This window comes from Pyxicephalus adspersus, chromosome 1 (genome assembly GCF_032062135.1).
Source record: "Pyxicephalus adspersus chromosome 1, UCB_Pads_2.0, whole genome shotgun sequence".
NCBI lineage: Eukaryota > Metazoa > Chordata > Amphibia > Anura > Pyxicephalidae > Pyxicephalus > Pyxicephalus adspersus.
Window position 1 is genome coordinate 97,810,566 of NC_092858.1, and position 24,127 is coordinate 97,834,692.

Consider the following 24,127-nt stretch of genomic DNA (forward strand, 5'->3'; position numbering starts at 1 on the left):
AAAAAAAAAAAAAAAAAAAAAAAACTAATGAGTGTACATAGCTTCAGATATCTCTTGTCCCAAAATCCTAGAAACAAACAAGAATAAAAGAAGCCTAATGACTATCTATCTATCTATGTCTCAAAAGCCCAAACAGATGGAAAGGAAGGGAAAAGCATACATCAAATTTTAGGTACATTTAAAGCTGCTGTGCAGCTGTACCATCAGTTTTGCACAGTCTCTTCCCCTGTACTAAGTTACTCTGATATTACTGCACACAGTCAGCATCTCACAGTGTCCATTACAAACTACACAATCAGATAGAAGTTCACATTATTCCTGACAAATAAACCAGCTCTTTCCTTCACAAATGAAATTACCCTGGCCCATCCTTTCCATTCACTGGATTTCATTACATGTGGCCATTACCACAGCTTTTGTTTTCGAAAAGCATTGCACAGCACCCTACTATCCACTCCCACAAGCCATTCATTGTCTGTATTTTCAAAAATTACTATTTATGTCACTGAAACTAAAATCAGGTCTGTAAGAAAAACATAACCATAAACTTCAGGGCTTTCAAGATTATCCCAAGCACAGAAGATACAGTGGACATTTAACTTTTTGTTCCTGATCACTGGACAAGCAAAGTTTTTCCTCAAACAGCTTTAATACAATGCACATTAGGAGACTAATAGATCCCAGATATTGTCTTAAAGAGAACTGGCACTATGCCCCCATTCTTATCGCATAACGGTAAAAAAAAAAAAAAAAAAAAAAAAACAACACCGAGTAGACATACATATATATACGGCACTAGTAGTTATACCTTTAGCCCCCAGTGTTGGGTATCACCACTAGACAAGAGTTAAAGCAATCGTTTTAAGGTCAAAGCTTTTCATTATCTGTAAACTGATGACCTGCAAATGCTTTTAGTGTTACCTGTACATAAATTTGGCTGTCATAGTGTTTTGCAGCTTTACATGTCAATTTTGTGGCTTGACATGTTTTGATATCTAACAAAAACATGACTTACCCTTTAAAAAATCTCAAGTATCTTAAAAAAAAAGGGAGTTTGTGCAGTAGCACAAAGATTTTGTGGTCATTTTAATATGCAAGCAAAAAAAAAATAAAAAATGGAGAAAGGCATTTTTCCACATGCAGTCAGTAAAACAGTTTCAGTTTATAAGAGGAGCCTTTACAACTTTGCAGGACTGATAAAACTTTTATTCAGCAAAACATTTATTAGAATTTACGTTCTCTAGAGGTTAGATTTACACAGTTAAGCATTCAAATGATACAATGCTTACCAGCACGAGGGGTCCAAAGACTGCCAAGACTGCTTAAATCTTCCCAGGAAAACGGAGTTTCTAAACACCTATTACCTACTCACACCACTCACCCCACTGGGACCCTTTAGGGCCCCATATTTTGTACCAAGATTTAGTTTTATAGTCTTAGTTATAGTTTAAAAAAAATTGATAAGCAAGCATATGCTTATCCATGAATGGGTCCATTCTTGCCCCTTCCACTTCTTTTTATTTAAAAATCCTGGGCATAGCTGTATTTGTCCTCTTCTCTGCCAAATTCCAGTCACATTCTCTGCAGTCCTTGGACATAACTTGCTGGGGTAGATTGGACTTGTCCGGGAGCTATTTTGTGCCATATCCTTGACTTGCTTAATTAGTGGGAAGTTTACTCTAAATTGCAAAAAAACACATGCCATGGAATACAACATGCCAGGCTTTGTTGCCATCCTGAAAATCATGCTGTAGTAGCTGCATTTTCCAATACAGTTCGTGTTGGAATTTGTTGCAATACTAACTATAGGAAGGCTGTAAAACTTCACTAATAGATGTGTTATTCAAATTACACAAATCAATCTTCAACTCCTGTAATTTACTAAAGTGTAACAAATAAATGTCCTATGAAGGTATTTTGCATACCATTGTTGTATAAACACCCTCAGAAATGTAATATCCTGGTTTTGTGTTTGGCTGGTTAGAACAATGCAACTCACTCAGGTGGTTATAAATAGGCCCTGCCATTCAGGAATCCATCAAGAAATAACATAGTGAAACATCTTTGTTCAGGAAAGTAGAGGAAGAATTGCAGTTTGTTAAAATCCTTGCAATGTTCACAGATCTCCCAGATGGGATGGTTTTAGCAATACGCCGGTTGCATGAAAGGGGCAAATTTGAAGCTGTAATTTGATGTTCTCCATCTCCCCACATAGCATCCCTGGCCAATCTAAATATTTCTATGTCTACCTTCCCTGCACTTTTCTAATCTCTGATCCCTGCCATTTAGAATGCAGTGTGCCTGCTGTAATCTGTACAGAGAACCCTTTTTTAATAGAACCTTTAAAGGGTATTCTGACCCTATTAAAGTTGCTGTTTTAGGGATAACATCAGCAGAAGGGTCACTGAGATTTTTGTTGCCTATAGAATCTGTTCAACTAAGTTAAAGCAAACTATTGTTAAATTAGCTGCCACATCAAGCTAAAGAAAACAGCCAAATAGAACTGATAACAGGCTATTAAAGGATATCAGTTGTTGGCTAGAAGATAATTTTCTCACCTACTTGTAAACAGATTTGATTATATTATATTGTATAACCCTATGCTCCATAAAAGCCGCTGTGCTAAATATTCATCTTCCCTTTAAAACCCATTTTTCATTTGTTATAAATTAGTTAGTAAACTACATGTGTTATACAAATTTAAAATTCCTAGTCCAAAGGTTGCAGTTTGTTGTACTGGCAAAACAAATTTTGATAATTAGCAGTTTAAGTCAAATGTAAATGTTCATTCCTAATAATATTGTTGTTTCTTGTCTTTTCATGCCATTGATCCTTCCTGTGCCAACATCCTCTGGTCTCTATCCAATGGTAAGTACTTTCTTCCTACTTTTAAGTTTCTTAGAATTTTTCTGCATTGTAAGGTCCAAGAAGTAATGTATTTCTCAGTGTTGTTGGTTATGATATTATGTTTTTTTTATTAGTACATTGCTTCTTATTAAAATACAGGGATGGTAATCTGCTCTCCTTACTTTATAGTAAGAGAAACTGTGCAAAAAGTTGAGATCTGCTAGGCCATATAGAAATGCTTCCGATGCTGTAAAAAAGCTATATGTGGGCATATACCCTGAAGCTGACATTTGTTGGTGGTGACAGAAGTAACAACTGTTCCAGGGTAACAAAGAAGGAACTATACTGCTCTGATGGAAGGGTCTCCCCATTGCTGATATCTTTGTCCAGGTTTCTGAGTTTATGGATCAAGTTCCATTTTATTTGGCTGCTTCTGGTTCATTTATCCCAATAATGCTCCACTTTGCAGCCCCAACTGTGTTTTTCTGAATATAGAGTGTAGCAAATAGAACACTTAAACAAGAAACTTTGAACAGAGTTTGTCTTTAAAAAGATCCCACCACCAGACCATTCATCTCAAAACCAATCTTTCCATTGGATTATCTGTGCATGTTATTTACCTGTAAATTCATTGTGTAAATATACAAAAGGCTTGATAATGCTGCTGGGTGTCTATCTAGGGTGTGATGTTACAAGCTCTAGCAGACTCAGAGCTGTCACTCAAGTTACATTATTTTATTCGTCTTCACTCCAACCCTGACAGCTACATAAAAGGTACATAGGGAGGTGATGGGTGGAGGAGTTGGGCCAGCATGGACAGTAATAAGACGCTTCCTGAAATGATTCAGCATGTTCTATGATACATGCAAGTTAATAATTCAGTTATGAATAGAATAAAACACTGCAAATAAGCATTTTTTTTCTGAGTCTCTGACCATTACTAGAAATTGTGGACAAGTTCCTTAAAATATATATTGTTGTAATATTTTGATTTCTGGACATTTTTATGACTACTATTTGTGATTCAATGTACTAAAGTCGATACCCACCAGGCATACAGAAAATGTCAGAACATTCTAAATTCCAGATCACTATAACGAAATTATAAACTGACCTAGTAAATCAGAGGCAACTGATGAAAAAGCATCAGCTTGACCATGCAGGCAACTGGCAGCCTCCATATTGTTTCACAACTGATTATCTTCAAAGCATTGACACCAGCCCTGATATGAAATGAAAATTACTACAACTGTTTAAGCAGATTGATGGATAAGAATTCTGCCCAATAATTCTGATCACTCACCCAAAGCTGGCAGTGACATTTTCACTATATACATATATAAAGGTGACCAGTTTGGGCTCAGTCTTTGCTCGTCATCCAAATACGCCACTCTGCAACTTCAGCAGAAAATACTGGAGCCTGTTGGTGATAGACAAGCAGGACAAGATGACAATTCTCCTTCACACATACTAGATACAATGGTGATATCAGGTTTATTCAGTAAAACACCCATAGCCCACCCATTGATTTATCTGGTTTATGGGTCTTCACACTTTGCAGGACAAAATGGGACTCCAGGCAAATAATAGATGGATGCCCTGATTACACAGCATACTAGCACCCTGCACCCCTGTCATTCGGGGCCCTGGGCAATTGCACAATGTACCCTACCCCAGAATCAGCCCTAACACTTTTGCTATTTATTGTCCATTGGGGTCTTTTTGTGACTCATGCAGCTTTAATGTGCTACATTGTAGATGTGAGAACATCAAAAGACAAGTTTTAAAATATTAACATTATTTTAAAGAAGTTTGCAGTTGTTAAAATGAGAGTGATATGCGGTATATGGGGCGAGTAGATGTACTGAGATACAAGGCTTGTATATTAAACTTGTACATTTTCAAAAGCCTTGCCATAGTCAGGTTTTCATTATGAAGCCATTTATATAGCCATGCAAAGTATATAGGCAGCCTTTATGCAATGCATATTGATGTGTGAAACAATACACATATTAGGGGATGTGTGACTCCACCTGAAGGCCCCATTCACACCAGTACATTGCCATGTATACTAATAATGTTTACACATTGGTGTGTTACTAATGGCACACAACAGATGTTGCATTGCAGGAAAAAGCAGCATGCAGGTAAAATTTGTACATTGAGGTGCAGTTGTTTTTAATGGGCTGGCTATTGCAGCATGCATCAATGCACAAATATGGGTGTAAGGTCAGTTAGCTTCAGGAGATGTCACAAAGCGTCTATTTGCATTTCCGAAAAACCCCTCAATTTTAGGGTGCAGGGTAAGTAGTGGAGCAAAGAAATATATTTCATTGCCAATGCTGTAGCTGCTTTAAAATATTTCGAGAAAGGAGAGGAAAGCGTGAGAGCGGACTGTATACCTCCTACAGCTCACCTTCCTGTCAGAAGCCAAGAGTTTCCCGGGCAAACTACGCGCACCTTCCAAACAGCACCAGTTGGGGGCAGCAGAGCACATGGAGAGGACCCATAGTGGATCCGTTACCTGTCTGCTCCTCTTGTAGCAGACACCAGTCTTCCTCTGTACTATATCTCAGTCAATGAAACTGGGGTCAGATCCTATGTAATATGCCGCACACACAGTACCCTGAGCTTGGCAATGAAAATATATACCCAACCCGTGTAACTGCTCCTGTGCATCTCACCAGGTCCATTCAATCACCTTGTGTTCTAGTAGGTTTCATGTGCCTGTGGTGTAGATCGCACATGCCCTCTTTAAATATGGCCGCTGCAGGCACTCTGAGTACCTTCTCACCGTACACCTATTCCAAACAATGGCTTAATGGACACGCCCCCTCAGTGACTGAGCTCACCTCATCCAATGGTAGCCAGTTCGAATGTTTACTGACCGAGGCACGAGGTGCTATTGAATCAGAGGCTCGCGGTGGAGTTGTGTGTTGATCACGTGTATGACGAGAAGCGCGGGAAACCGGGGCTACGTTTTGGTACGTATTGCTGTATATATATATAGAGGGCAATGTGTGCGGGGAATTAGCGCCCCCCCCAGCTGTGTGCGCGTGTCTGCTCACCGCCGCTTCTCATAGACAATAGTGGCTGCGGTACAACACCCGGCAATTGTTTCATATGTTGTGTACAGATATGGGGAATTGTAATGCAGGGAATAGGCTTTGTTTTATTAGTGTCTGTGTATACGTATGTAGTATATATATCTGTCTGTAGTATATATGTATGTAGTAAATATGTCTGTAGTACATGAGAGGAATGTGCAGCATATATTGCTGGACTTCAATCAAATGAATAGCACATGCCCAGCTGTCCTTTTTTTTTGGGTGGTAAATACACCCCGATAAATTATTATTTACCCCTTAAAAAGTGTTATTTTACAGTAAAATGTTTATCCAGTATTCAAATTATTTGAAAAAGCTAATACAATGGAAATATAGCTGTCAATCACTTTATCACTTTATGTGTTTTTGTTTGTTATGGTCCACAGAATGTTGGTGGGTTGGAGTGTGCCATTGGCTTACATACTTTGAGTTAGAAAAAGAAAGCAGAATTAAAAAAAAAAAAACTTTAACCAGGGAAAAGTCCTCCACCCCTTCACAAACCAAGCCCAGCGAGTCGCACACTGTCTCAGCTTCTCTCTTCTCTCTAGATGGAATAATGAAAGTGATCATCTTCCAGGTTCATCCTCACATCACCCAAACTTATACAGCCCAGGCATGGGAACGGGTGACCGCAAATGGAAATAAAATAGTCCCCTGTTCACTGAGCATGTATTTACATTATATAAATGCCCCTGGTGACACATGCTTGTGGGTATCCCAGTAAAAATTATCCCCAAAAATTATTGTAAAAATTATAAAACATTTATTTTTCATTATATACAAGGGATAATGTCATGAAAACCATTTCCAAAAGTTAAGAAGCAAGGGGAAGCGTAGGAAAGGACACATTTTTATTGCTACCTGTGTCCCTGCTGGTGAGATTTAGCTTTCTTTTTGCACTGGTAACCATTTTTAAGTCAAAAGAGGAAATCCCACAAATCTTTTGTAATCAGGGAAGGATTATCTTCCAATAGGGAACATTTGTCCCTGTGACAGTCCTCTGGGATGGGGACACCTGTTCCTCTAGGATAAAGATACCTGTGCATGTGACCAATGCCTGAGATAAGGCACCTGGTCTTGTGACAGCTAGGACGAGGATATCTGTACCTTTGATATCTGTCTAGTTCCTATGACAGCTCTGTTAGATGGGGACACCTATTCCCTTTAGCCAAGTTGCAATATCCATCTTCCAGCTGTCATATTTCTAGTTCTGGTTGGAACAGAACTGAATAAGTCAATGGCCTGGCAGCCACAACATCCACAAAATTGCAGCTGGTGTCTAACTTTTTAATGTCCATTTTTGTTCATGGGAGGGTGAGCAAGGAGGCACCCACTGCATCCTCCCCAATAGTAAACAAAGGGGGTTGTTAGCAGATGGCACAGCAGATTACTAATCGATATCAGGGGACAGCTGAACCAACACTAGATTATCATCTGGGACAGTCAATTTTGGTGATCAAATTCTTACACCTCTGCAAATTTACCTTGACCATGTTGTGTATAACATGGTCAAGTTGCAAATTTAAAAGTGCTTTGTAAAAAATCATTTACTTTTCCCAAATCTTTTGTGATTTCATCTGCAGTTTTATAATGTGCATATTGTATGTTTGATAGTCTTACACTTTTTCTGCATAGGTTGGTGAAAGTTTGTGCACCCTTGGTTATCTTTTCTGAAGGATTGTCAGTGTGGTCATGCCTGTGGGGACATATTTCTCTGTCTTTATTAATTTTCATACTTCATAGGATTCTGAAACTTTTACCACAAGTATTAAATGACTCAAGGATATTTGTGAACACATTCATGTACATTAACTGACTGAAGGCACCTACTGTACATTCTTGGCCTTTGTTACACTTCCATAAACTTTTCACACGTCATCTTATACACATTTTTTGGCCTCTGCATTTACTGATAGAACTGTGTTGTGCTGTCAGTACATGAGGGGTCATGCATATGAATTATACCATATTACCATATAACACCATATGAAACGCCAATATTGTACAAGTCCCAAAAAAACATTGGCAGTGCAAAATGCAGATCCCTTTGTATAGCACATTAATTTATGTACAAATTATGCAAGTGCTTGCAAAAGATGAGCTGCTGCCATTCTCCAGTCATTTTCACATTTATGTGCTTAAAAGAATGCTATAGTAAAACAGACCATTTATATGCAACAGTTTAGCAATGCAGTGCTCCATAATACGCACAGGAAACGGGGAAGGCAAAGTTTAATCAGAATAAAGTTCATCATTAAGTTTAAGGAGTAGCAAAATTGCTAAAAAATGGCTCCCAGTGGATTCAGACTATACAAGTATCATGCTATAGCATCTTTTACTATAAATGTCACTTGATTGGAACATTATATGGTTATTTGAGATTGATGCTACTACATGTCACTTGTGTAGTTTCCTTTATTTGGGAGCATTTGTCCCATCTGCTTAGTGATTTATTGCTGCAACGAGTATTGGTTGTTTTCTCTATTCAGCCTATCTTCCCCCTTACTGACTTACCACTCCTGTACTCTTGTGTGGAGCCAGCCATCTAGGTAAATGCAGACTTTGCCTGGTTGTAACAGAGAAGAAAGGAGAAACCATGAATAGTACAGCAGTAACATCACCAAAATTTACTCCACATCTCTTGGGACCAGGACTTAAAAGAAGAATTGCCTTTGTACTCAAATTGCAGACTTACAGCAATTATACATTTGTAGGATTTAGTCACTATTAATATTTGTTAACGTTCCATATCTTCATTTAGATCTAGTATTAGTTTAGATGCCTTTTATGTTCCAGCATGTTGAGCAGTGTGAACCTTGTGCCGCTTCTTGACTATTCCCCCAGTCCTCATTAAGGGAACAGCACTGATTTGAGGAAGCAAAGCCCTGCCTCTACCAAGATGGCCGCCCCACCTTGAAACTGCAGAACAATGTGTTAGGTCAGTAATGTGGTAAAAATCAGCAGCAAGGAAACCATAGGCAGCACTATTATTAACACTCCAAACTGATGGTGTATTTGTGCAGCCTTACACAAAGAAAGGTATTTTGTGTTTGATGCTGTAACCAAGGGGTTACCTGTTCCTAAACAGAAGAAAAGGCTTTGTACTTTCCTGGTGGCTTGTGTATGGAAATGCTGCTTTGCTTGCCCACTGCTGCATCAGTTGTGTAGAATGCCTGCTCCACCACACACTCACCTGCACATATGGCAGGACATATGGTATTGGACAGATATTTGACCCACGCACACCATCAAATACCTGGAACACGTGGGAAGAATCCAAGCAGCAGTTTTTCAACACACAGGCCACTGTAAACTTAGTTATAGAGCCTGTCCTTGTACATGGCATTTAAGTTTTGAATGAATTTAGTTCACTTTGTTGTTCACAAGTTTTTGTCTCTTTTTCTTACTCCTTATTTTCTGCATTTTATGGATCATCTCTTGCCCTCTTTTTACCATTCACTAAAAATATGTTGATGTGGCCATCCCCTTAGATTATGACTATTTTTAGTTTAACCCCCCTGCTTTGTTCTCCTTTTGAATAAATGAATATTTGTACTAAAATGAATGTACTAAAGTTATAGTGTGCATGTTTATTCACTCATTACAAACATTCCACAAATTTGCTGTCAGTGGAAATGGTGCTTTATAGTTGTTAGGGCATGCTAACATAGACTTATCCTGCTTGGCAGGTCTTGTGTTTCAGTTTACTGTAGGAATTACATTTCCAAGCCCCCGAGGCTTATTTTAAAAAACAATTGTGAACAAAAAATGTGTTTCTCAGAGCAACCAAAAACCAGCTACATGTATTGTATAATGTACATGTAGTCCAAAAGATTTTTGGTTAGAAAATCAATGATGTGGGTTTTAAACATTTTGCCAATGTCACACTATAAGAATGCACTGCTTATTAACAAGATATTCTAAAACTAAAATTCAAGCATCACAAAAAATATTTAAGATTTTCCAACTGTTTCTGGTCTTGTGATTTTTTTATTTATTTTTCTGTCTGTAGTGTTGCCTACACAGACAGTCTGGTTAGTAAAGACAAAAGCCTTCATGTGCTAAAGGTAAAAGTTATTTTTTGTGAAAATGACATTTTTTTCTAATTTCTACTCTGAGAGTGGCTATTGTCTCTTTATTCAGAGTTTTTGTTCTTTCTTTATGCCAAGTCCAAATGGAGAATAAGGTTTACACAAGGTACCGTACATTGGTGATATGCAGTAACCAATAACAACCAATAAGAAGTCTTACTACAGTAACTGACGTCTCATTGGTTGCTATGGTTTTCTCATCGCTTTACACTGCCGTACGGAATAAGCCACTTAACTATGAGTCTCCAAGCAACAACAAACATGTCCATTGGTTGGGGATGCTTAAATGATTTTTTTCTTTTTTGTAGTAGAAACACTGCAGCCTTCCATCTGCTTCATAGGAGCACCATATGTAGGAGCTTTTGTGTATTCCATCAGCACAAGTCAGACCTTTTGTAGATCCCGCTTTTACTAAACATGCAAATCTACTTCTCCGTGCATGTGAGATGAACTCTGCTCAGACGGGCATATGTGGAAGTTAGCAGCAATGATTAGTGAATAGAACGGAAATGAAGCTGAATGCTCAGATGTATGTGTTCATTTCTTATACATCCATGGCTTTGTGCCGCTTGTCTTTCTGTGTCTTTCTCCTCCTTCCAATACCTCTCTGGAGACTGCAGGTTACAGCTGAGCCTGAACTCCATCAAAATAAATAAGCCCTCCTCTATCCATCGTAAACAAAGCTTCCTCAGCCACATCCCCCACTTTGATACGCCCCTTTCTCCTCCATAACACTGTCTCCCGGTATATCCTCTTTTGTGTTCCTTCTCAATATTCCCATAGTGTGAAAAAAAAAAAAAAGCTACAGTACAATAGACTGGAAGGGGCGTTTGACAGGGATGGGAATAAACACATGCGGGGACCCCTGAGAGTAGGTGTATGGAAGTGTTTTTTAATCATCCATGAGGGCTCCCGAATAAATTCATCACCTCCTCCCCTTTGCTTCCCTGCAAGCATAAAGAAATCCAGATAGGTGGAGAGGAGGCGTTGATAGAGGTATGATAACCTATTTACTGACGGAGCAGCAGTCACCTGGAGTGTAGCTGACAAAAAAAGGCATTTCTTGCTGGTGTTTGGTGTGTAAAGGTCAGTGTCTTGTATAATTGTATGGTGTTTGTGTATTTAGTAAAGGGTAGCTCACAGCAGCATGGTACAGCCAGCTGTAGGAAGAACATGTCTGTTTTTTTATTCCTGTTGCATGCAGTTGGACTGTATACATCTTTTCTTGATTTGATGTGAAAACTGCCTTTGCAATTGTATAAAAGCTTGAATTACAAACACTTGTAAACACAATGATGTTATTAATGTGTAGCTCCTCATTTGTCCTTAGTAGGCAGCAACTAAGTCGACTTGTGTTTCTTTCTAGAAATGTGGCTTATTGCTGGCATTTTTCTCTGACTGAGACAGGCTGGGCTTAGTATTTTGGTAACAACTTTTGATATTTTAGTGGGTATTACAACAAGTTTTAAATGCTTTCAGCAATAAAACCTAATTTATTTTGCAATCTTTCTGAAGCGTGAATTAAAAAATAATACTGGAGAAATGACGTTGGCATACATACAAGCTCTGTCATACGTATGTGGCTGTGGTAATCTTTTTACCTTTTTTTTTTTTTTTTTTGGTATATTTTTGGTACCCAGCCTCTGAATATGAATGCACAATTGTGGTGGGTACAAAATAGCAGAACAGGAGTTATTTGACACAAAAGCCAGTGCCCTTTCAAGGAGAACAGCTGAATAAGATTCTTGTCCACATGAACATTTTTTCTAAACAATGCAACCCATAGAGCCATGTGTTGGTTTTGGGGAATGGTATTTATGTATCTGTGCTCACTCTGACACCCCCATACTTAATGTTTGCTTCTATTGTTATCTCAGTGCACACCACACTCCACAGGTTAGTGGATCTTCCCCAATAACATAAATTTTTTTTCTAGCATTGAAATACTTTTATTTGCAAAAACTACATTTGTAATGTGACACATGAATTGGCTTGTATTTCCTAGAAAATATTGTTTATAAAGCTTATTTTTTTAATAATGTAAGTTTTTGCTGATTTGAGTTGCAGTATGTTACATGTTCAGCAAGTAATCGCAGGGTGTTTTTGTTGTTATTTATGTAAAATAATATATCTGATATGGTCCAAAAGCACCTTTTGTAGCAGATGATTTTATTAATTTTATCAATCATGTTCTGGTCAGAATAGCCAAATTATAACAACTACTGGTTCAGCCATTTATATGATTCCAGTGTTTCAAATCCTAAAATAGAAAGCTGTTGGAAATTTTTATTGATTCTGATTTTCTCATTTAATGTATATTTCAGATATAGAGTTGTAATAAGTCCATTATTATAATTTTACATTGTAACCATTCTAGTTATGCAGGATATGTATTTTATGTGATATTAAAAAGGAAAACGACAGAAGCATGCAGTAGTAAAGTTTTGAAAGTTTGTGTCACTATTGTGATATTTTGTATTTCACATTTGATAAAGTGCAGTCTAAATGTAAAAATGTATTACCAAAATAATAATCAGTATAAACAAATCACATGGTGGGGGGCCTTTCAGAAACTATGGTTGCAATAAATATTGGAATGTCTCACTCCTGTTTTCGGGTAAGACAAAGATAAAGTTTGATCTATCAAAATGTTCTTACTAAGAATTGGTGTAATATTTATTATTTGGTGGCTATTAAAAATAACATCAGTTCTATACTAAATGTCTATAGTTCCCTAGAGAGCTTTTTTTCTCTTTAATTTATATATCTAAACAGAATTAATAAAACACATTCAGTACATTTCTGCAATCCATAAAAATTACCCCATCTTTTACTTTTAAATTGCTGCAAGCACAGAACAGAAGTACCTGTTGATCCTGACAGAAATGTAGTGACCTCCTGTTTGAGCTAATATTTTAGTGTCTCTTCTGCACTGAAAATACCAGCAGTGTAATTATCTCCACAGTTCTGCATTGCTGAACTACAATATGTAACTTTTGTTGTCTGTTGGAGATTAGGGGAGGGGGATTTGTTCTATAGTCCAGTAAGAAACCAAGTGGGCGGGGCTGACTACACTGCTTGGGATTTAAGTGCAGCAGAAGCTTTAAGCGGTCAGGTTAAACAGGTAAGTTAGGAGCACACTGGGTTTCTGACACCCCAGCTTGTATGTTTCTACACCTACAACCTCAGTGAGGGGATAAAACAAGGAAAAATATGCTCGTATTGCAGAGATATGGAAAAATGTTTTTTTTAATTATTATTATTATTATTTCCAGACATACATTTTAAACATTGGTGATTTCCTTTGTTATGGGTTTAAATTTGTAAGTAAAAGAGATTATGCGACACATCAGATTTAAAAAGTGTTGGATGGGGTTTTTATAGTAATACGAAGTGACCAAACAATACAAATGATGTGGCAGATATTTCTTGGCACATGCAGAATAGGGGTTGGTATCAGAGTTATATTAGGTGTTTATTAGGTTGCCTATTGTGTTGATAATTGAATAGGCCTAAAACTTTGTAATATTTGTGGTTTACCCTAAAAAAAGGTGGTGGTGGAGATGTCTCCTCCTGTTGGGGTCATGTCACACGAGCGATTTGGTAATACAGGTTGACATTCACAAATCCGGCAATCTCCGAACCTGAGGAGTGCCAGATTTCCAAAAATTCTGGATTTTTTAAGGTTATTTATGCAGTATATATTAAAATGAAATGACACTAAATGAAAAGCAAATGAAATTTTAATGTTCACCATCATTAATATTATCATGTATCGCTATCAAGTTTTTTTTAGCATCTTCACTTTTTCTGCAATCGCCAACGCACGATGTTTACATTTTACACCTCTTTTTTTGCTGAGTCCATAATGCATGCAGCAGCAAATAAATGAGAAGGAAAGCACATGCAAGCAAGACCTAACAGCTGATTCTGGAGTACAGCGCCAACAAAACATAAACAAAACATTCTGGACTACAGCTCCTCCAGAAAACAGTGTAAATTTGAAAATGTGCTCCGAAATCCATGCCAGAAAACTGAAGGAACCGGATTATTGATGGCCCCATTTTTAAATGTCAACCTGTAGTAACTATCCGCTGATATCCAGTGATACAAATTGATTTGTAGTTAGCGATTTCATCACTGTATTCTCTTTCTACAAAAAAATAGAGATTTGTAACTTAGTCCATAGAGGTGAAATAAATAAATAAAAACGATTGCTAAGTGCTGGAGTTACATAGACATTCTGGGAAGGTGGCTATGTCTCATTAGTTTCCCTAACTTGTCCTGTATACATTTCTCCTCTTGTCAGTGTTCCCATTTGAACATTTCCCATCTATTCCTGTTCAAACTTTGAATTTTCATATACTTATATTCCCTAATATTTCACTAGTAGTAGTAGTAGTGCAGTTGAAGAGAGTGAATGTCCATAACAGGGACATCAGACACCAAATAATTTACAGTAGTTCCTAGCCCTGATAACTCTTTAAATGTCTGACCACCCATGACATTGATCTTCAATGTACTGAAGCCAAAAAATCCTCTGCATTCAGCATAATGTTTTTTTTCCTGCTGTTTTCTGTGGTTCATCTACAGACAGAAACTTAACTACAGGACACAATGATGATGTAGGGATGGTGGAGGGAACCTGGAGTCCTACGCTGCCGAATGTCTCACATTCAGATGAAGCTACAGGCAGCTATAGCTTTGCAGCTTCTACTAAGTGTGGATCAGCAGTGCGAGCAGTGGGACAGGCAGGAATTTAGTGGTTTTCTTGCTGAAAATAATTACAGCTCATTTCCCTTTCTCAGTATAAAATGACCACCCCTAGGTCACATATAAAAACATTCTAAATAGAGGTTGATGATGTTAGAGCTGTCTCGGAGCTGCATTGTAATGGCAACAAATCTCTTCTCAAATGTTCGTTTTGATCATCTATGAGCAAGTCACCTGCCTGTTCCTGTTGGTATTCTTGTCTTCCAGTGTAAATAAAGCAATGTATGTGGTAAGATAGCCTGTTGGTTGGGGATAAGTTAGAGAAAAAGCCATCTACCTTCCTTTCCAAAACAGCGTAGAATGGCACCTTTGGAAAATGTATAATGACAATTGGGTTCACAGTGGGCTTTTATACAGGTGTGCTTATTTCCCATGTCTTCGCCATTCTAACAATCAGCTCATATTTTTAATTTTGAGGTTTTAAACTGCATAGATCAGTGAATTTAGTTATAAAACTTTCTGCGTGTTAAAGGCGTCCATTTGTTTACGTTTTACAATCTGCTTTATCTTGAATCAGCTTGAAACATTATCAGCCTTGCCAGATGTCCTGGGTTACTTTAATGATGTAATCCGGTACTGATGAGGTTTCCAGCCATGCTCTGTACACACTGCGAAAACATGAGGCTTAAGGTACTATATTAAAATGCATTTCAACTATCTAAAGTTGTATTAGGTTTGATAAAAGAAACCCAGGAGGCCTCTGTCTCAAAATAAATACAAAAAAAAGCATTTTTCCTGTGTTCTCCTCCCTGGCTCAGATAATCACTTTGTCCTGTGTCCCTGGTGCCCTTACAGATTCTGCAGACATCTCTGAAAGCCAACCCAGCATCACAGTGTACTAGACATGCCCTTTTCTTCTATCTCTGTCTAAACAGCAAATTGTTCCCAAAGATATTGTTTTACCCATCCCCCAGCTCACTCCTACCCCTGACCCATCAAAGCCCCTTTAGTTATCACTACCCCCAACCTCAGCTCAGCATCCTAGTATCACTGGAAATGTCACTGTATCTCCAGCTCTGACTCACACATTTTCCCCCTGAAAATTCACTGCTCCCAAACATGACTTGGCAGTAATTCTGTAAATAGCAAAGACACAATATACTCAGCTTAGCAGAAGTTTCCCTTTTTATTAAACATTTTTCCCTGCCAGTTGTGGCCCTCCAGAGCCACTTGGCTTTTCCTCGACTTCTGCTTATTTATTTAGAAATCCCTTGGTTCTAAGACCTTCACACCTATTTTTACACAGATTATTTCAGATGTTTGATATTTTTCAACTTCTTTATCGAACAAAGCACACAGCATGGCAGCACATGGAACTTGGAACTTGCTCGTCAAACATTATCTTTTAGGTACTGCAGAAAATCTCTGTGTAAAGTGCAGTAACATATAACAATCAGTAATAAAAAAAATTTGGCTGATCTGAACCTAGCAAACAGAAATCAGATTGAATGCCATGGGTTTTTTCCCTTTGCATTTCTCAGTTACTCTCTGTACTGTTTGTTAAACTATCTTGCCTACACACTACAACACCTTGCACATTGCATCTTCAGTGCATTGTGAATAATGGGCTGCCCTGACACACCATCATAAATTGGCAACGCAGTCAGAATTTGAACCTTGGATCCTAATGATACAAGATCAGAGCTCTAGTCACAAACTCACGATGATCAGCAAGTTAAAAAACAAGCAAACAAAAGTTTTGGACATGTAAGGCATTAGGGTACCAAGATTTGAAAGTCAACATTCAGGTGAGAATTCCATTATCCCTGATGCTCATATTGCCTCGTCCTGTGAAGTTACAAGCTGACAATTTACTGAGTTGTCAGATAGTACCTGCCGCACACAAAGTGACTGCACTCTCATGTCTGTATGAAGCTTGAGCAATCTGCCTACCTCTAGCAGAAAGCATAGGTTACAACATATAGTTTTGTAATATTATTGTAGGTAATTACTTTATATAAATTAGATATTAGGGCCAGGAGCAGCAGTTCTCCTATTCTTTATCAGCAGCTGTGTACTGACATGTGCCATGAAACTAAAGTCATATACGCCTTATGTTTTGTGGTACTGATTTATCTAGCTATAATAATAGTTTGGTTTTGTGTAGTAAGCACACTCGCAAGAAACTGTAATGTATTTCTTTACTACACTAGTAAATAAAATGAACTTCGAGAACAGAGAGTAAAAAAGGAAGTGTGTACCGGAGGTGACTTGATGAAATATTTGCTTGAGAAGGGCTTTTTGCAATGTGGGTAAGCTATTGTTTAGGGAGGGACTGACCTTTTTTTCTGGTACTGGGTGTGGATTTAGCAAAGATTAGTACTGTCTCATCATTGCCTGATTGCATTTTTCTCTGCATGCATATCAATGCTACCCCAGAGGGAATATCACTCTCGGTGGTAAAGAGGTAAGAATATTGTGTAATCCTCTCCAGGGAATATTACATTTGAAGCAATGGCGGCTTGTTGTTGTGCTATTCATATAGACCCCCCCAAACATATTTCATTTTATAACATTGCTGTAGTCTGTTTTATGGTTACTTTTTTTAGTTTGGATTGAAATAAATTTCATTAGTAACTTAAAACTTTTGCGCTCTTTTTGCACATCTGAAGTAAACATCTGACATACTTTGCTTTTGTTTGATAAAGCAGCAATTGTGTTTATGGAAGGGGCCTATTATTTTATATGTTGTATTTTTTCATTAAAAATCTTGGTATTCATCGACATGTATAAATAAACCGCTATATTTTTTGTAATGTCCTGCATTCCTGATCCAGAAAGGGCTTAACTACATGTGTGACTTTTCGTTTCCCTGAAATGAAATGAAATCCATTGAAATCCAAATGAAATCCATTTTTTGACAGTTTGAACATACCAGTCATACTAAGGGATTACAAATATTGTGTAGCACATCTCACTTAGACATTTGACTTAGTTATAACAATTTTCATTGAGTATTATAAAGATGAGCCCCTTTTCCCCTGCTGTGTTCTGACACCATCTATACACGTCCAGCAGAGATATTATTCTCTTTTTCTTTTCTTCTTGCTCATTTGTCTTCCTAGGACAGAAATCTTTCTTAAACCTCTTGCAGCTGGAGTGTACATCTAATAATAAGATGCTTGAATGTTTAGGCAGATCCTGCACCTGAGACAGACACAAGAGCTTCGAGACTTCTTGCTGCTGAGCAGATGGTTAGTTTGTGAATCAACAAAATAATAGAAAAAAAGTGTCTGTGTGTTCATGTGCATTTCTGTGTATGCCTATAAATCACACAAATGCAGTGGAAGGTTACATTTCATGCTTGGTTCCAGAAGGAGCATGTTGTTTTCATACTTCATATCATTTAGTACTTATTGACTGTCCACATCTATTATTATTTCTATTACTTAAAAACATGAATATTAGTATTCAAAGTTACAAATGTTTACTGTGAAGCAAATGTTGGTCTTGTTTACTGTTTTTAAATGACAATAGCCATAGATATTTTGTATTTATTAATATTAGTACATTTTACCTATGCTGTATATCTTGGAAACGTTCAGGTATATTCAATATTTTCCCCAGGCGTCTGCACTTGTTTCCTGTGTCCTGTCATACTGGACCATTTGCTTCTCAAGAGTGAGATTGGAGTTCTAAATATACATTTCTTCAACAAAATTTGGTTCCTGCTTTTTATCAGAAATTCCTTTTCACACTAACTATCTCTCTTTCTTTCTCTTTCTCTCTCACCAATCTGCAGTGGTGGCTTTTTTTTTACCATTGGGCAGCCATTCACTTACATCTGTGGAATTGGTGCCTTGCTGACCCCAAACACTGTTCCTTACCAGCGATGGGGTTAAATAAGGAGACTCGGGTTAATCTTTTTAATCAGGCTTGCCCAAATAATTAAACAAAAATTCAAATTATTCTACAAACTCAGTGCTGTTTTTTTTAAAGAAATGACAGTGTACATGTAAATCTGTAGTGATCATTGAAGAAGGCTGTCTCAGTTGCTTTTATCATATATATTGCAAATGAATCCTGTCCTTGCTTCAACTACTACAGGAACCCAGATAATGTCTTTGCAAACATTTCCCTACAAATGTCTCTTCCATTTGTGATCCAGTTTGTGTTGTTAGTTATTAGTTATTCTAGCATTAGACCTTGTAAGCTCGATTTGGCAAACAATCCGGGGATATTGATCTTTTACTGCCTTGCGCAACTCAATAAAATAGATTTTAGTAGAAATCTTGTTGAAAATTGAACAGAACAGCACCACCACTAGTTTTGTTCTACTTGAGATACAAAGCTTTGTAGCTGTCAATCTCCTGCCTTCGCCTGATTAATAAAAAGAACAACCATTTTGGATTGATTTAAAAAAAAATCATTCAGTCAGTCGATGAGGCCCTACATTGTAGTACATTTTTGTTCAGTTGGATATGCAATCTTGTAATACTGTTGCATAGTGTATGTCCGGTATAAGTTGCTCTGTGTACACCATAGGGATGTATAATCTACAAGATGATTGCAGCTATAAAGGCGAGTGAACTGCTTACATTATCTGATGATAGGGGTGTCTAGCCTAATGTGGCTTTTGCTCTCATTTATCTTGATTCTTTGTTTTCTTTGTGGGAGCAGCTGCTGTCCTGATAGTATATGCTAATTTTAATGGTATTATTGTCTTTGTTTATGGTAAATATTTATGTGTACACATAAATATGTGTGAATATTTTTTAAATGTTGATGTTTTAGAACTTAAATAATAAACTGCATATGTAGGTTGAATGAGATGTCTCCGCAGAGCACCTTGTATTCTGATATACCATATATTTAATATTTATAAGATATATAATCATATATTTAGTATTTGGGAAACCCAATAATATTTGCCCATTATTCTTTGTAATGTACAGGGGTTACTATTTACATAGCAGTTCACTTTTGTTGTCAGCTTTCCTGATATGCAGTGAAAAGTTGGTGTGTATATTTGAAGGAAATTTTTTTTTTCCTGTTGGTTAAAATTAGCACATGAGATTAAGGTTGTTCCGTCTTATCTGTGCTGCCTTTTCCGTTTAACTTAGCTTAGTGTCTTTACTTACATACGCTAGATAACTGGCACCTAGGACAAGCGGTTGTAATGGTCTTGTGGTTAAATCTAGCGTGTGTACAGTGCTCATCCTATATTGATTAGCAATCATGGCAGATCACTATATGTCCAGGCAGTACAACCACTGTCATATCCTTTGGAGGAGAACGCAGCAGGGTTCCTCCCGCTCGTCATCCTCCTCTTCAAAGAACAGAACATCACTGTACAGCGTTTGTTTGTTCTACTGTCGTTGGAAATGATCAAGAAAGATGTCTGTTCCGCAGCTTTACATAAAAGATGTAAGATTTTGGCAGGATGTGTACTAGCCCAGATTTTTTTATCATCCAAGGAAGAAAAAATGTAATTATCGATGTGGTGCTGTCACACTCCAATTTAGAATGGGATGTTCTCTTAGTACTAGGTGCAATAATTTTTCCTGCAGATATAGAACTATATATAGCTACTTTTGTACTTAGGAAAAATACATTTAGAAGTACATTTAGATTGTGATTGGTTACTAAGGGCAAAACCTCTTACTCTAACTCTTCATTTCTCCAGGTTTTCTACACTACCCCTGAGACATTCATGGATATTTATCCAATGCCAGTAATGAGTATGAATGACTTGGAGAATAGCCTGTATTACATGGCAACATATATTGAGATTTAGCTGAGAGTTTATTGGAATGTCACAAAAGTTTTTTTTTTTTTTAATTACTTCTGGGCAGATGTAAAGAAACATAATTTAATCTTGTTAGTTATTCATTTAAACTGCATAGTACCTGGAATTTCAAGTAACTGATTTCCTGCACACATAGGAAATGAAGTGCAGCAGCCACTAATAGACCTGCCATTCAGCACACAACATGCATATCTGACTCCCAGGGAAGATCTGTACTCTATACAAATTATCTCTGCCCAGTAGTAATATCTACACCACAGTCATACAGCACACAGAGATCTGGGCCCCAGCATGCACTGTATACCATCAGTGGGATTTGCTCCAGCTTGGAGGGAAAGGGAAGGCACTCTTCTTTCCAAAAGAACTCTGCATCTAAAAGGATTTAAAAAGATATTTCCTGGCCACAGGAGTATTGCACATTCTGTTTAAAAACATCTGTGTCAATTCACATTTCTCTCTACCCCAACATGTGTTAGGATGTGTGATTGGCCAGTGCAGTTGGGTGATTTGCTGGTTTCTTACTTGGCCGGCAGTGGTTCATGAATCTCAAGACTGGCTTAGCAAATTTACAAATCATTTCACAGATAACATGGTTCACATGTGGGACTGTGTGCTCATAGTTCAGATGTAAGTGAATAACATTTCCCAAGGACAGTAATTGTGACAGTGCTGGGGATTTTGAAAGGAAGTGCACGGTGGTCTATGGTACAAGCTGAATGATAACAGGGATGTTTCATTGTCACGTAACAGGAAACACATATTATGGGTTTCATTTTACTTACTTTTCATTCAGTGTTCTGCATAATAAGTGCTGCCTTTTCTTGGCAATATCTGTTCTTTAAATCATAGGATTTTTACAATACACACAATTTTGGTATAAATGTAAGTGTTTGGTCACAGAAGATAACCATGGGCTTGTAATGGCACCGGGGATCTGAGGATGACATTTGGCATGACTTAGTATATTGGATTGGTTGTTGATTGTGGTGTCCTGGATTGAAAGAGATCCACATGCATCCTTCTAGCTAGTGGTCTGACACGTGCTGGCCCTTGAGTATGCTTTCCTAACTAGTAGGGGCATTAGACTGTAAAGGTGCGTACACACTTCCAATTTTTATCGTTCAAAACGAACGACGAACGATCGATTGGGCAAAAATCGTTCGTAAAAAAAGTAACCAACGACGCCGACGAACGAGGAAAGTCGTTGGAAACGAACGACCGGACCGGCGGATCGGATTGGACGACGATCGTTGAACATCGTTTGTGTGTACGATCGTTCGTTGATCGTCCATGGGCTGAGCATGCGTAATGAACGAACGTTCGTTCACTTTCCTGTCGTGCACATAGTTCCTCTATCGCTCAAACGATCGTATCTATTGTGTGTACAATATCTACGAACGATCGTGTCGTTATCTCTATGTGCAGGATCGGTGCTATACGATCGTTCGTAGATATCGTGCAGGATCGTTCGTCGTTCGTTTTCCAACGATAATAATTGGAAGTGTGTACGTAGCTTAATGTAATTGTTTTGGTGGGAGTGACAAATGTCAATGGACAGTGTATTCTGAAAAGTGCTTCAGAAGCCAATTGGTTCATGTACTGACAAGAAGCATGCTGATAAATGGAGTAAGCAGAGAGGTGAGCTCATATCTGTGTATGGGCTGATGACTTCTAGTGGCAGGATGGAAATCTTTACATTGAAACTGAATTTGGCCACAAAAGTTGGATCTGTTATTTGAGTTTGTTGATGGACATTCATTTTTATTTTGGTAATGGAGACTGGAGACCTTCTTTAAGATGTCTACCAAGTGGCTGCACATTTTTCCCTTTGATAGTAGATCAGGGCCACCAGTTCCATGATATATTGGACGATTGCAGAAACATGGCTTCTAGGGAGCAGCATTTTTTGTGAACCTAAATGGTACCATTGGTGCAAGTACAAGCCAGCCTCTCGGAAAAAAATTGTTGAACATTGGTAACATGTTTGAATATTTTGTTCCAGAGAGGCTTTATTTGTACGTTGAAGAAAATTTATATGTACGTTGAAGGAAACCTAAACATTATTATTGCTCAAGTGAATGCAAGATCAGCCTTGCCTTTTTTAGTAGACATCATTTTATTGTATTTTATATGTTCCTTGGGTTTTATTTCCTCAACTTTTTACTCTTTCACTTGTCTTCCCAATACATTTACGTTATCCTTGTGTTTGCAGGTAAGTATGTGATAATGAATCTGGCAGCTTTGTTTTAGAAAACGGACAGACTTTATGAGGTGTGATAGCAGATATTTGCATACCATTCTTGTGTTGTGATTATAACAAATCAAACACCTGGGAGGGGATTTGAGAACAGTGCAATTGTTGCTATATACCGTAGTTAGGTTAATAAAAGACGCATGTGTATTGAGTTCAATAAGAAATAACAATAAGAAAATAATGTCTACATATTATGAACCAGCCATACTTGACCATTCCCCACCAGAGGTTACTAGGGATTCTATCAGCAGCGTTACACCAGAGATCATTTTAGCTTTCTTACACCATTTTAAATGGAACATTTTTCCTGCTGACCACTACTGTAGGGAGTATTTTTCCCACTGACACATAATGAATTGAGACCTGAAAACCTTCACTGACATTTGAATAATATAAAACCTCTTGTGGAATGAATTACCCACTATGTATGCTTAGCTGTAGTGTTGAATGGATAGATACACCAGGTCCAGGTCTGGCATCTAAAGAGGCTTTATTCTGTGTAAAGCATTGATTTAAAGATTAGTCCACTTCCACCTTTTTCACATGCTATATTTTCATATTTTTTAGGCAGTTATTGGTGTGATATCCCCAGCATACTTAACAGATCCACCTTTGCTCAAAAACCAAAATATTTGTGTCTCAAATGTAGAAATATGCTGATACAAAATCCAGTCCATCCATTACATTTCAGCACCATCCTTGTGGAATATTATTTATACTAATGTGCAGAAAACTATTTAAAGAGACCCTCAAAATATAATATAAAAATGTTGTTCTTTTCAGAATGAATTGCTTACATGCATTTTTAAAATGAGCTACTTGTCAAGCCCAGTTTTTGCCTTTTTGATCTGATAAACAGGAAGCCAAGAGAAGCAGCCCAAAGGAAATAATAGATACAATAATTCACCACCCACCTATTGAGCAAAATACATATAAAAACAATGTTTACTACTTTAGTGAGGCCAGTTGGACCTTTGTACTGTTGTTTGAATAGATTGTACCACCTATAATGTTGCTTAGCCTATAAAGTTACAAGCTTTTGAACCAAATGGATAATTCAGAAATCACTCTGTAACAAGTCTGTATATGGAGAGAAATACATGGCATTGTAATATGACTTAAGTGGGTTAGATATCTCAAATGCAGAGTAAGCCTTGCGATCAATTATAATAGAGGTTCCTAAGTATAATACGTGATATTAAACTGCCCCCCAATAAAAAATAAAAAATAAAAAATGTCATGTTGGTTCCCAGAGTGGATTAATTGGTTTCTGAACTCTGTACTTGCTTTTTGGTGTGTTAATGTG

The 24,127-nt window shown here is 37.6% G+C and overlaps 1 protein-coding gene across 12 annotated transcripts in view; it reads left to right on the top strand.

Annotated features, from left to right (window-relative positions):
* Window positions 1-5,681: 5,681 nt before the first annotated feature.
* Window positions 5,682-24,127, top strand: part of LOC140336694 (protein 4.1-like) — an 81,433-nt gene continuing 62,987 nt past the window's right edge. For 6 of the 12 annotated variants that reach the window (XM_072419976.1, XM_072420011.1, XM_072419984.1 and 3 more), the window contains exon 1: window positions 17,994-18,012. Coding sequence is in view for 1 of the 12 variants with exons in the window: in XM_072419994.1 (XP_072276095.1) it covers window positions 17,176-17,225 (50 nt within the window). In the remaining 11 variants the exon portion in view is untranslated. Of the gene's footprint in view, window positions 5,832-10,976; window positions 11,132-15,427; window positions 15,449-17,081; window positions 17,226-17,991; window positions 18,013-24,127 lie in introns of those variants that run through there. The other 6 variants (XM_072420035.1, XM_072420026.1, XM_072420044.1 and 3 more) reach the window with 6 other exon arrangements.